This window comes from Rhinoraja longicauda, chromosome 4 (genome assembly GCF_053455715.1).
Source record: "Rhinoraja longicauda isolate Sanriku21f chromosome 4, sRhiLon1.1, whole genome shotgun sequence".
Lineage (NCBI taxonomy): Eukaryota > Metazoa > Chordata > Chondrichthyes > Rajiformes > Arhynchobatidae > Rhinoraja > Rhinoraja longicauda.
In genome coordinates, this window is record NC_135956.1 from 77,256,727 (window position 1) to 77,270,892 (window position 14,166).

At 43.3% G+C, this 14,166-nt stretch overlaps 1 protein-coding gene across 1 annotated transcript in view; it reads right to left on the reverse strand.

Moving 5' to 3' along the window:
* slco5a1 (solute carrier organic anion transporter family member 5A1) overlaps window positions 1–14,166 on the reverse strand; it is a 131,757-nt gene that overhangs the window by 53,590 nt on the left and 64,001 nt on the right. The window contains exon 2 of the mRNA XM_078398707.1: window positions 5,899–6,031. Coding sequence (XP_078254833.1) covers window positions 5,899–6,031 — 133 coding nt within the window. The remainder of the gene's footprint in view (window positions 1–5,898; window positions 6,032–14,166) is intronic.

Consider the following 14,166-nt stretch of genomic DNA (forward strand, 5'->3'; position numbering starts at 1 on the left):
TCTTCAGACTGAGAGTCAGGGAAGAGGGAAACTAGAGATATGGATGGGTAAGGTGTGAAAATGACAGAACAAAGCAGACGATGATGGTCAGGGCAGACTGAGCGAAGGTGTTGGGCGAAATGATGGGTTTCAGCCTGAAACGTCACCCATTCCTTCTCTCCAGAGATGCTGCCTGCCCCACTGAGTTACTCCAGCATTTTGTGTCTAGCTTTGGTGTAAACCAGCATCTGCAGATCTTTCTTACTAGTTTCGCACTGATCTGTGCCAAAGCAGTAGGGGGTACCGCAAGAGCAGTATAACCCTATTCCACACAAATATTTAAGGCTGAGAAAATTTGTTTGGAGATCAGTATCATCACTATCAATTACAAGAAAAATTCAGCTGTCTTACATCGTCCTTGAAATGTTCAAACTGGTAGATGATCCACACTTAGACAAACTAGACATTATTACCTTTTCACAAGAACATTGTGGGTCACAATGTGTAAAGAGAGAGAATTTCAATTGTGATGTTGACAGAACGGCAACGGCCGCTGGACTTAACATCGCCCGGTGTGGCCGCGGGACGTTTCAGTGCCCGGTGCGGCTTGGCCGCTGGACTTAACATCGTCAGCGCTGTTCGGCCGCGGGACGTTTCAGTGCCCGGTGCGGCTCGGCCGTTGGACTTAACATCGCCCGGTGTGGCCGCGGGACGTTTCGGTGCCCGGGGCGGCTCGGCCGGGGGGCCTTCCATCCCCTTGCGGGGGCTGTGCGTGTCGTTTGCCTCGGTAGGGGTCGAGCTGCCTGTCCGTGGTTGCGGGGGGAAGAGAGGGGAAGTTTTGTTGCCTCCATCACAGTGAGGGGGTGTTTGGAGTCACTGTGATGGATGTTTGTGTTGGGGTCGGGTGTCCTGTGTTCTTTTCTTTTTGCTGTATTTTGTGTGACTGCTGAAATTTCGCTCGGTGTTGTGCCGAGTGACAATAAAGTGTTGTTATGTTATGTTATGTTATGTTATGTTATGTTAGAGTTTTTAATGTAATGACACGCAGGTATTAACATTGGTGCAATGTTCCTCAGTTGGTGTAGCTGACCCCAGCATGTGTAATCTTTGCAGTCAACTCTGAAAGATACATACCGCAATACAGGAGAGCATTGCTTGAATTGTGGAACGTGCCATGATGGGAGAGGGCTGGGAGAGTGTTTCCAGAGGGCACTGAACAGAAAGAATGTTCTTTGTGCTGGGAAGCACAGAGATGGCCTGGATGTAGGTAAGTGTTACTGACCTCGGAGTACATGTTCATACTTCGCTGCAAGTGGCTTCAAGGCAAAGGCCAGCGCTGCCTTTGCGCGACTCCGTGAGAATGTTTGGGAGTGGAAAGGACTCAGCCTTACCACCAAGCTGAAGGTCTACCGTGCAGTGGTACTCACCACTCTTCTCTATGCCAGTGAGACCTGGACTGTCTACAGCAGACATGCCAAACAGCTCAACCACTTTCACTTGAGCTGCCTACGCAGACTCCTTCACATCAAGTGGCAGGACAAAATTCCCGACACAGAGGCCTTGGAACGGGCCGGAATCTCCAGCGTCCACACCCTCCTACGGAAAGCCCAAGCCAGATGGGCAGGCCATGTCGTCAGAATGCCCGAGAGTCTCCTGCCAAAACAGCTTCTGTATGGAGAACTGTGTCAGGGCAAGCGCTCAGTAGGAGGACAGAAGAAACGGTTTAAGGACTGCCTCAAAGTGTCCCTCAAAGACTTGGACATCAACCTCAGCACTTGGGAGTCTCTTGCTCCGTCCAACCTGGCGTAGCAAGCTCACCACAGGAGTCCGTGCAGCAGAGAACAGATGCACTGCAGAGGCCCAGAGGAAACGCACCGTGCGCAAGGCCCGGGCTACCTCCACTTCCACTGCAGCACCCATCCACTTGTGTCCTACGTGTGGGCGTGCCTTCCGGGCCCGGATTGGCCTCACCAGTCACTTCCGGCCCCACAGTCACCAATCCTCCAACTGAAAGTGAAGTCATGGTCATCTTCGAACCCGAAGGACAAACAACAACAACATGTTCATACTTCGCTGCAAGAGGCATCACAAGTAGACAGTGAAGAAGGCATTTGGCATGCTGGTCTTCATCAGTCAGGGCATTGAATACTGGATGTGGGATGCTATGTTGCAGTTGTATAAGATGTTGGTGAGACCACACTTGGAATATTGTATAGATTCTTGGTTACTCTGCCATAAGAAAGATGTCATCACACTGAAAAAAGTACAAAGAAGCCATACACAAATGTTTCCGTGATTTGAGGGTCTGAGTTATTAGGGAGAGATTGGGCAGGCTTGGACTTTATATGCTTGAGCCTAGAAGACTGAGGGGTGATCTTGTAGAAGTATATAAAATCATGGGGGGGGGACTAGCTGAAATGAATGCACAAGTCACAGGAGAGGGCAGAGGGTTAAGGTGAGGTGGGAAAGATTTAATAGGAATCCGAGACGCATATTCTTCACTCTGCGGGTGGTGTTGATATGGAACGAGTTGCCAGAAAAACTGTTTGAGGCAGGCACAATAATAATTTTTTTAAGATGTTTGTACAAGCACATGGATTAAAGATTTAGAGGGATGCCGGCCTAATGGGACGAGCTTAGATGGGCATCTGAGTTGGCAAGGACGAGTTGGGCGAAGGGCCTGTTTCCATGTAGTATTACTCTATGGCAGAGGTTGTCATGTAGGTCACTCTATGAGCATGTGTTCAGATGGCACAAAACTTGGAGGCATGCAATCACTGTGAATAGCTTGAGGGGGATAATAATAGCATTTAAGCAGACAGAGCCTTACTGGTTAAATGTACAGACATGTGCAGTTGAAGGTTAATGCAAAAACATGCGGTGTTACTCTTCAATAGGAAGAAGCCTTGGCTTAAAAGGGGAACCAGATAAGTATTCAAAAGAAGTCAAGCTGCAAGACCATAGGAAGGTAACAGGCGTTTGGAATGAGCTGGAGTTCTCCTGCATTGAGCCAGATGTCCTCATTTTGTGCTGTAACCAATGATATTGCATTTGTCTGAATGCCTTCAAATTGTAGAGGCCTCGAATGCAGAGGATGCCAATGGTACACCTGTGGACAGAAGCTAAAGTAGATAAATGTCTCTCTCTTTGAGAATGGAGTTTGGATGACCTCCCTAAAATAGTAAGCGGCAAACTCAGGCAATAAAGCAATCAGTAGCAGTTGTTTGAAACTATCCTGATGCCAAGAAGCTGTGAATACCTGTGACTCTGACCTCCACTGGCAGTCATAGAGTCATACAGCATGGAAACAGGCCCTTCGGCCCAACTTGCCCACACCGGCCAAAATGTCCCAGCTACACTAGTCCCATCTACCTGCATTTGACCCATATCTCTCCACACCTGTCCTAACCATGCACATATATAATTGTTTCTTAAATGTTGGGACAGTCCCTGCCTCAACTACCTCCTCTGGAACCTCGTTCCATACACCCACCACCCCTTGTGCGAAAATGTTACCTCTCAGATTCCTATTAAATCATTCCCCTTTCACCTTAAACCCATGTCCTCAGGTCCTCGATTCACCTACCCTGGGCAAGAGAATCTGTGCATCTACCCGATCAATTCCTCTCATGATTTGAGATACCTCTATAAGATCACCCCTGATCCTCCTGCAATCTAAGGAATAAAGTTCCAGCCTACTCAACCTCTCCCTATAGCTCAGATCCTCTAGTCCTGGCAACATCCTCGTAACTCTTCTCTGTACCCTTTCCAGCTTAAGAACTACAGTCAAGACACATGAAGGAGGATACAGGAGGTCATAGGTTTCTCTGTGGACAAACAATACAGTTTGAATGTTGACCTTTTATGTTGCATAGTTTCAGGGAAATTGGGGTTAATAAAACCTGGTTGGTCTCTGACTAATTAAATTTGTCATGTTTCAGACGAATCAGGTTGAAAATCTCACTGCAGATGAATTTTGTGCATTGCAATGCTGTTGATGTCAACTCAGGGGTGCTATATGCCAGGACAAATAAAAAACCTGCCAAAGAGTCAATGGATGAATTTTCCAAGGTCACTTGTACATCCAGAAATGTGCTCAAAGATCATGCACGGCACTTTGTTTTGGAGATGTGAACAGACTTCTAATTCACATAGTAGTATTAAAAAAAGCAAAAATAAATCTGAATCTCAGATTGAAACCTTATTTGAAAGGATGGGCTCGTTAAGCTTTTTACTATTTAACACAATAAGCAATTACAATGTTTCAGCATTTGCTTTGAGTCAAGAGGTTACCACTTTGCAGGTACTTCCATTGAAACTTAAAGCATTAATAAGTTCTGAACTCATAATGTACATCTCTCTATTAGCCCAGCACACAGCAGAAAACCACTTGACACAAGTAGTCTGAAAACTGATCACTATATTTATACAGACAATGATTGGTTTGTCTTAAGAGTACAATTAGTAGGTAAATACATTTATTTTTAAAAGTATGTAGATCAGCGAACAGCAATCAGTAGGTAAAAAGGACTGTGTAAATATCAGCAAACAAATCTTGCACGTTAACCTGGAATTATCAAATCTGCTGGATAAAATCTGTACACAATACCCACCTTTATTCCAACATTGGATACCTTATCCAACAGCAAAGCACAAACGTGCATCTATTCTCCGGCAATCACACAAAGGAATCTGTCTGCTAAACCTCCACCAGATCAGACCAAGTAAAAAGAGAGGCAAGTCTGTTCATATAAATGGAAAGGAATGACTATGAGAGATAAGTTTAGTTTATTGTCACGTGTACTGAGTGAGGTACAGTGAAAAGCTTTTGTTGTGTGCTAACCAACCAGCATAAAGACAATACATGATTGCAATTGAGCCATTCACAGTGACGAGACATTTCTTTTAAACTAGATTGAGTTATTATTTTGCACAGTAAATGTGTTCAGCAATGAATTTCCAGGTAGGGAAAATGTTAACTCTCTCCATGGCAAGCATCAAATGAATGACGACAAAAGGAACCAAGCAAAGCACAAAATGTTGGAGGAACTCAGAGGTTTAGGCACCTTATGTGGAAGGAATGAACAGGCAATGTTTCGGGTCAGGACCCTTCTTCAGACTGCGGTTTGATCATATGTATGATCACAGTGGCTTATACTCATTGTCTTTCCACAGTTATTAGCCTAATTTGCTCTTTTGAGCACATGATACCTGTCCAAGGATGGGGTGTTCCCTTTCAATCTGTATATCAAGCATTGATACATTTTAGAATCCCGATAATAAAGACACTCTTAGTGCAGTGATTGTCTAAAAATGCTTTATTCATTGTTGAGATTAAAGGATGTGACTTAACAGGGGAAGCTTCCTCACTAAGCCAACCTACCAGCAGGAGGACCCAAGGCCAGAGGGGCCTAGAAACGAATTGATTTTATATATTTTTCCATATCCTGGTAGGGAAGGAGCTGCAAAAATGTTACATCTCACCACTCCTTGCCCCAGTAATTTCCCTCACTCAACACCACTCTCAACCGTATATCTGGCGGTCTTGAACCAACATAGTGCTGAAGAACATTTCACCAGCTCCTCAGCAGTGACTTACTGATTCACAAAATTTCTTTTTCCCACTCGCCACCTGACTCCAATGGGAAAATGACAGGAGTGTCTACATCGATGAGCGAACGCAGTAACTGGATGAAGGATCGGATCATTACAAGTGAACACCACGTGGTTGAATCCCTGCCTTCATGTTTTTGTTATTCGGGAGGACTTCAAGTTTTTCGCTAATGACCAGTTCCATTCACTAAAACTCATGAGTTTCAACTAGTTCTGAATAAGCATTAAACACACTCATACACGGCAAAATATAGATTTCTATGCTATGCAAACAAAGTAATAAAAAAAGTATTTTAAATATCTTACCAATTTCCAATGAAGCGTGGGTCACTCTGGTCAATCTGAACAACGCCCCGGGGATCTACATAGAAGCCGATCAATACACCGCCAAGGAGGTATCCTGCTGCAGGGCCCAGTGCTCCCATGACATACATTATAGCTGGAAAGGAGAGATGATATATTGAATAGGTTACTGGGAACAATAGGTGCACAGATTCAAGTTGAAAGGTATAAACCCCAAATTAAAAACTGGGTAATAATAGCATGTTACAAAAAAAATTAATGCACTAGAGTTACAACCAGACAAGAGTGATAAAAGCCCTGTTCTTGAGTCTGATGGTTGGCATCTCAAGTCCCGTAAACTAGAACTGATGATGGAATGGTGGAGTAAGGAAGATGCCACTTTTTTAATGAAACAATATACAGAAATATTTGGCATTAATGGTCATAAACAATGATGTTGAACGTGTTTCATATCAGGCCTAATAAGAACACTCAGTTTTTTTTGTTATTTAAAGTATAATCATGTTGTGTAAATCAGGTTTAATCACATTAAAACAGCACTAACAGCTGTCTTCACCAATTTTCATTTACCACTGTTCTTCCCAAATAAATATTTTGTACAAATCACCCAGGAATTTCAATGTGACCTCTTTTGAGTCAATTAAGTTGGTGCCAAGTTAAATTAGGGGCTGTTTACAAATTGATCCACCTGTTTTATATTTCCATCAAAATCAAAGTTTTCAGCCATTACACTGAGATTCCTTCAGCCCACTAAGGTGGTTACAGGGATTGTATGGTAAAGTTACCGAAATAAAGAGCAGGAAAGTTATTGAAGCAGGCCTATATTGTTTAACCACGCTGGAACAGACTGCAGAATCATCATTTCACGGGTCCTTTGTGAGGCTTTGCTCTGTACAAATGGACTGTTAAATTTCCCAACAAAACAGAAATGACACTTCAAGAGAACTTAATCAGCTGTTAAACCTCTCAGAATAAAAAAAATATTAATAGCTATTATTAATTTGAACATTACAAATGGAAGAGATATTATACAGAAATTATCTTTTGTATGCTGATCTAATTTTGAGAAAGCTTTCATTTCATACAAACTCACACTCAGAAGTCCATTTGATTCGTCATGCAGTCTTGAATAAAAAACAGCTAGAGGCAGCTCACTTCTCTGCCCCTGAGTCACTCTTTCCTCATAATGCAATATTTTCCTTTATATATATTCAATACTAAATCTACTAACAAGCAACATCTTCCTTACATAGTGAAACGGAAATGAGTTATGTTGGCCTGTTCATACCTAAGGACTGCTCTGATTAAGGCAATGATCTAGAGGGGTCCAAAAAGAAAAGATAGGGCCTTCATGAGTACATGCTTAGAGTCTTAACACCTGACTTTGGCACTTTCTCTCAAAACGTGGTAAATTCATGCGTTACATGTGTGCAACTCCATCCAATTCTAACATTCACCTTCATGTTTAAGACCAAATATTCTTCCAACTTGCATGTGTTTGGGCTGTAGAGGAAACCAGAGTGCCCTGGAAAACAAATTGTGCTGTCACAGTGAGAAGATGTCAACTTCACTACAGACAGCATCAAAGGTCAGGGTTGAACTCGAATCACCAGAGTTCGACTTTTCTCTGCCACTGTACCTTCCAAGCCACTGGGCCACTGGGCCACAGTACCAGCATGAATGATGGGGTCCTCCCTCCTGGAGTCCATGCTATTATCTTAGGCAGTATATCTAGGGTATCAGGAATGTTCCACATGCAACAACCACAGCTGTTTGTGTCTGTACCAATGTTACTAGCATAAAGGAAATTATTTTTGGCAGCTTTAATCCCTGCGCAAGTGGTCTGAGTTACCCACTAACACAAGCCTTTTCTTTGAGGGACCAGGCCAAATGAGACCCAGGCTTTCAACCTGCAAACTGAAAAGTTGATGTGCCAACTGTGGTTCTGCAGTAGAGTGGCTGCCCTACAGCGCCAGAAGTCCCAGGTTGGATCCTGACTACGAGTGCTTGTCTGTACGGAGTTTGTACGTTCTTCCCATGAGTTTTTTCCAGTTTCCTCCCAAACTCAAAGGACAGACAGATCTGTAGGTTAATTGGCTTGGTATAACTCTAAATTGTCCCTTGTGTGTGTAGAATAGTGTAAGCATGCAGGGTTCGTTGATTGCTCGGTGGGCCAAAGGGCCTATTTCCATGCTGTATCTCGAAACCAAACTAAACTAACTGGCAATAGACACAAAAATCTCAGCAAAACATGCAGCATCTCTGGAGAGAAGGAATGGGTGACGTTTCAGGTCGAGACCGTTCTTCAGACTGTCACCTGGAAACTAAACTGTCACCTGGACTGTTTTTCAAGCTGTAATTCCCACTCCAGTTCAAAGATATCATAGGAAGCTATTAAAAATGACCGCTGGCCGTGTCAAAGTAACTCATAACAAAGGCGTGTTCCTGCCATATAACCTGAATTTTTTTACCTCACAAAATGGTTATGGGGTGACCCAACCTCCACTGCCTCTAAAAGAACAAAATGCAGTGTTTCAGAATTCTAGTGTACTAGAAAACACAAATTGAAACTTCTCTGCATGGACCATCTGCACAGGTTTTGCTTGGGGCCATGTGGAAGCCATCTTGTTTTGCATGTCTAACATATATTGTATATCCTGGATTTTCTGCCCAATAGTATAAGCACACACACATTAGCTGCAAAGTCATAGATGAAGCACTAACTTTAAAGTGCAGTCTTCCCTCATGTTAGAATCTCTTGAATCACTGCTTTAAGACCGGGAGCTGGTTTGTTTCAAGCGCTGATGGAAAAGTCTGGACGATTGAACAATGACCCCATTGGCCATCAGTGCGGAAGGACAAGGTGTGAACTGTGAGCTTTAAACATTGAGGCCTCGTGTGAGGATTCAAGGCTTGCATCAATGGTGATTAATTCATAAAGACAGTGATGGGGAGAGGACTTTTGCAGGATCCAGATAGACTTGCTTTGCATTCAAGGCCACTGCAACAACGTTAATCCTGCTTTGCGCATTGATTAACACCACAACTGTTCTCCCAGTGGCTCAGCTAATAATGTAGTCATAATACCGTGAAAATGTATGTACCGTGAAAATTTTACTTCCAAAGCTACTATGCAACATGATAATCTTGTGTCAAACAATAGAATTTCAAACCTAGTTTACATTTTGTGCCAATTGTCGCGAAGGGTAAAGCCAACGAAAGGTCAGTATGTGATAATGGATTTATGACCCATGGAGGATTTTGATAAACTAGTGGGGATTAAACTATGGCAGAATCAATAGGTCAGTAAATGAGAGAGGGTTTATTGACAAAAGATGAAAAATGAGACAAAGAAACCCAATGATGAAATAGAAGACCTTGACGTTGGTTAATATAATCATGGAGGTTTTAAATGCATTGTCAGAATTTGATTTTTTCAACTTCTGTCACAATAGACAATAGACAATAGGTGCAGGAGTAGGCCATTCGGCGCTTCGAGCCCGCACCGCTATTCAATGTGATCAATGCTGATCATTCTCAATCAGTACCCCATTCCTGACTTCTCCCCATACCCCCTGACTCAGCTATCCTTAAGAGTTCTATCTAGCTTTCTCTTGAAAGCATCCTGAGAATTGGCCTCCACTGCCTTCTGAGGCAGAGAATACCACACATTCACCACTCTCTGACTGAAAAAGTTTTTCCTCATCTCCGTTCTAAATGGCCTACCCCTTATTCTTAAACTGTGGTCCCTGGTTCTGGACTCCCCCAACATTGGGAACATGTTTCTTGCCTCTAACGTGTCCAATCCCTTAATAATCTTATATGGTTCAATAAGATCCCCTCTCATCCTTCTAATTTCCAGTGTGTACAAGCATAGCCGCTCCAGTCTTTCAACATACGACAGTCCCGCCATTACGGGAATTAACCTAGTGAACCTACGCTGCACGCCCTCCATAGCAAGAATATCCTTCCTCAAATTTGGAGACCAAAACTACACACAATACTCCAGGTGCGGTCTCACTAGGGCCCTGTACAACAGAAAGACTGCTTTGCTCCTATACTCAACTCCTCTTGTTATGAAGGCAAAATTCCATTGGCTTTCTTCACTGCCTGATGTACCTGCATGCTTCCTTTCAGTGACTGATGCACTATGACACCCAGATCTCGTTGTACGTCCCCTTTTCCTAACTTGACACCATCAGATAATAATCTGCCTTCCTATTGTTATTGTTAAGATGGCACAGCACATCACTGGCAACTGTCTCCCAGCCATTCAGGACATTTTCTACCGGCGGTGCCTGCGGAAGGCACGCAGCATCATCAAGGACCACAGCCACCCAGGCTGTTCTCCTTGTTACCGTCAGGCAGACGATACATGAGTATGGCTGCACGTACCACCAGACTTAAGAACAGTTTCTACCATCAGGCCATCAGTCTTCTGAACTCATAAACACATTTCATATATGTTGATTATTTTTAATATTGTCTTTTTACGTATTTTTAATATTGTCTTTTTACCTTACTAATGTCATTTTTTTAAATCTTATTTATCCTTGGAATATTACTGCTGAGGTGACCTGCTGTCTTATCAAATACATTTCGTTGTACCGTTGACCCTGTGCCAACCTACATATGACAAATAAAATTTATTATATTATATTTTTAAAAATTAGTATATTCTTACCACTAAAGTGGATAACCTCGCATTTATCCACATTAAACTGCATCTGCCATGCATCTGCCCACTCACCCAACCTGTCCAAGTCACCCTGCAACCTCATAGCATCTTCCTCACAGTTCACACTGCCACCCAGCTTTGTGTCATATGCAAATTTGCTAATGTTACTTTTAATCCCTTCATCCAAGTCATTAATGTATATTGCAAATAGCTGCGGTCCCAGCACTGAGCCTTGCGGTACCCCACTAGTCACTGCCCGCCATTCTGAAAGGGACCCATTTTCTATCCGTGTCAGTACCCTACCCTCAATACCATGTGCTGTCAGTACCCTACCCCCAATACCATGTGCCACCTACAAATAATTTATTTTGGAACCAGTTTGATAAATTTTCACTATATTCTCTCTTTGGCAAGTATATCTCTTTTTAAGGTGAATAGACCAAAACTATATAAAGTACTTCAGGTGCATTCTCACCTAGGCCCTGTATAGTTGTCCCACATCAAAAGGCATCTGTTCTCTTGAACACGGATCGCCTCAATGTAAGAGCTGGCATACCATTTACCTTCCTGATTGCTTGCTGCAATTCCATGGTTTATTTCAACTAAGCAAGAATTTAAATCTCTGAGAGTCATAATATTTTTAACTGTGCAAAATTGTAAATCAGTTGATGGCAAAACTGCGTATTTTATATCCTTCCCAATCTACAATAGACAATAGGTGCAGGAGTAGGCCATTCGGCCTTTCGAGCCAGCACCACCATTCACCGTGATCGTGGCTTATCATCTACAATCAGTACTCCGTTCCTGCCTTCTCCTCATATCCCTTGACTCCGTTATCTTTAAGAGCTCTATCTAACTCTCTCCTGAAAGCATCCAGGGAATTGGCCTCCACTGCCTTCTGAGGCAGAGAATTCCACAGCTTCACAACTCTGAGTAAAAAACGTTTTTCCCCATCTCCGTCTCAAATTTGTCTCAGATTTTGTAGAATTGTCTCAAATCTACATTCTTTCAAAGTGCATTCAATGTACATTCAATGGAACTGGATTATAAGGACACTTATGTCGGATGCCAATTCTCTGAATGCATTCAAGAGAGAGCTAGATAGAGCTCTTAAGGATAGTGGAGTCAGGGGGTATGGGGAGAAGGCAGGAATGGGGTACTGATTGAGAATGATCAGCCATGATCATATTGAATGGCGGTGCTGGCTCGAAGGGTCGAATGGCCTACTCCTGCACCTATTGTCTATTGTCTATTGACGATAGTCCTAGTTTCAACTCCATAATCCCAACCAAACTCATCACCAAACCTTGGACCTAAGAACCCTGGACAGAGGACACAGGACAGAACCCTGGATATTTCCAGCAATCTCTTTTATTTCAGGTTTCTAGCAGCTGCAGCATATAGTAACTCATAGTTCCAGTGCTATGTTTTCTCCGTCCTCTGCCCCAAATCTTCTCATTCTATTTGCACCTCCTCACTGATAGGAAATCAGGGATTCAATGCTTCACCATCTGCATTGCATTTTATCTCCCTCGGTCTCCAATTACCGCAGGCATTCTTATTGTTATTTCACACTTCCCTTTTCTCAGCACCTGAAAACATGCTTGTTTTCTATTTTTGCCGAGTCCTGATGAAAAGCAATTGACTTGAAATGTTACCTATGTTTCTTTAGATTTTTTTTTTTTTAGATTTTTTAGATTTAGAGATACAGCGCGGAAACAGGCCCTTCGGCCCACCGAGTCTGCGCTGCCCAGCGATCCCCGCACATCAACACTATCCTACACACACTAGAGACAATTTTTACATTTACCCAGTCAATTAACCTACGTACCTGTAGGTCTTTGGAGTGTGGGAGGAAACCGAAGATCTCGGAGAAAACCCACGCAGTTCACGGGGAGAACGTACAAACTCCATACAGACGGTGCCCATAGTCAGGATCGAGCCTGAGTCTCCGGCGCTGCATTTGCTGTAAGGCAGCAACTCTACCGCTGCGCCACCGTGCCGCCCCTATCCACAGATGCTGCCTGACACGCCGAACATCTCCAGCATTTTGCTTTACCTCATATTTCTAGCACCCGCATGTTTTCCTGCTGGTTTGAATGAAATCGATACAGTATTTTTTTTAACTGGACGAATGAGCTTGAAAAGCCTCATCCGATACTGGCAAAACTATTTTCTGAATTTGCTGTTTTGTTGCTCTTATTCGTGTAACTACAATTACCTCAGTTAGAAGGCAACTGAGGAGGTTGGGGCAGCACAGTGTGGGGTGGCACAGTGGCACAACTGTAGAGTTGCGGCCTTACAATGCCTTTCAGCGCCAGAGACCCAGGTTCGATCCTGACTATGGGTGTTGTCTGTACCGAGTTTGTACGTTCTCCTTGAGACCACATGGATTGTCTCCGGTTGCTCCGGTTTCCTCCCACACTCCAAAGACGTACAGATTTGTAGGTTAATTGACTTCTGTTAATTGCAAATTCCTCTTAGTGTGTAGGGATAGTGCTAGTGTACAGGGTGATCACTGGTCGGCATGGACTTAGTGGGCCGAACGGCCTGTTTCCGCACTCTATCTCTAAAGTCCAAAGCAAGTATGTGGGTAAGAATATTAAGTCACAGACATAGGCAGACAGTGGGACTTTTTTGACCATTACAAAACATATTAACAGACTAATCAAGAAAACAAAAGAGGCAAATGTTGAAATTCTGAAATAAAAACAAAAAAGGGTGAGATGCACTCAGCATCTGTGGAGAAAAGAAAGTGTTAACGTTTCAGGTCAACAAGTTTTTGTCAGAGTGGGAAAACAAGCACGTTTTAATTTGTTGAGGATGGAAGGTGGACAGATCCAATGGAATGTTTAGTTTAGTTTAGAGATACGGCACGGAAACAGGCCCTTTCGGCCCACCGAGTCCGCGCCGACCTATACCCACTGTCCTATATAGGGTATACTGTCCTATACCCACTATGGACACTTTTTACATTTTACCAAGCCAATTAACCTACAAACTTGTACGTCTTTAGAGTGTGGGAGGAAACCAAAGATCTCGGGGAAAACCCACGCAGGTCACGGGGAGAACTTATAAACTCCGTACAGACAGCACCCGTAACGGGATCGAACCTGGGTCTCTAGTGCTGCATTTGCTGTAAGAGAGGAACTCTACCGCTGCGCCCAAATCATATGCCTGTGATATGATGGTGACCAAAAGAACGCACAAGATACAAATGTTATTGGTACCCTGGAAATGCAAACCCTACTCTTTTAATTGTTCAGGAAGGAACTGCAAATGCTGGTTTAAACCGAAGACAAACACAAAAAGCTGGAGTAACTCAGCGGATCAGACATCGTCTCTGGAGAAACAGAATAGGTGACGTTTTGGGTCGAGACCCTTCTTCAGTCTGGGAAATTTATCTACTGCTCAACAGATCAGGCAATATCTGTGGAGAGGGGAATAGATTTATCTATTACTCTTTCTCCAGAGATGCTGCCTGGCCCGCTGAGTAACTCCAGCTTTTTGTCTCTATCTTCTTTTAATTTCATCTTGCAGTCATCCCTCCTTTTCCCCTTGATGAACCTTGATGAACCTTGATGAACCTTGAT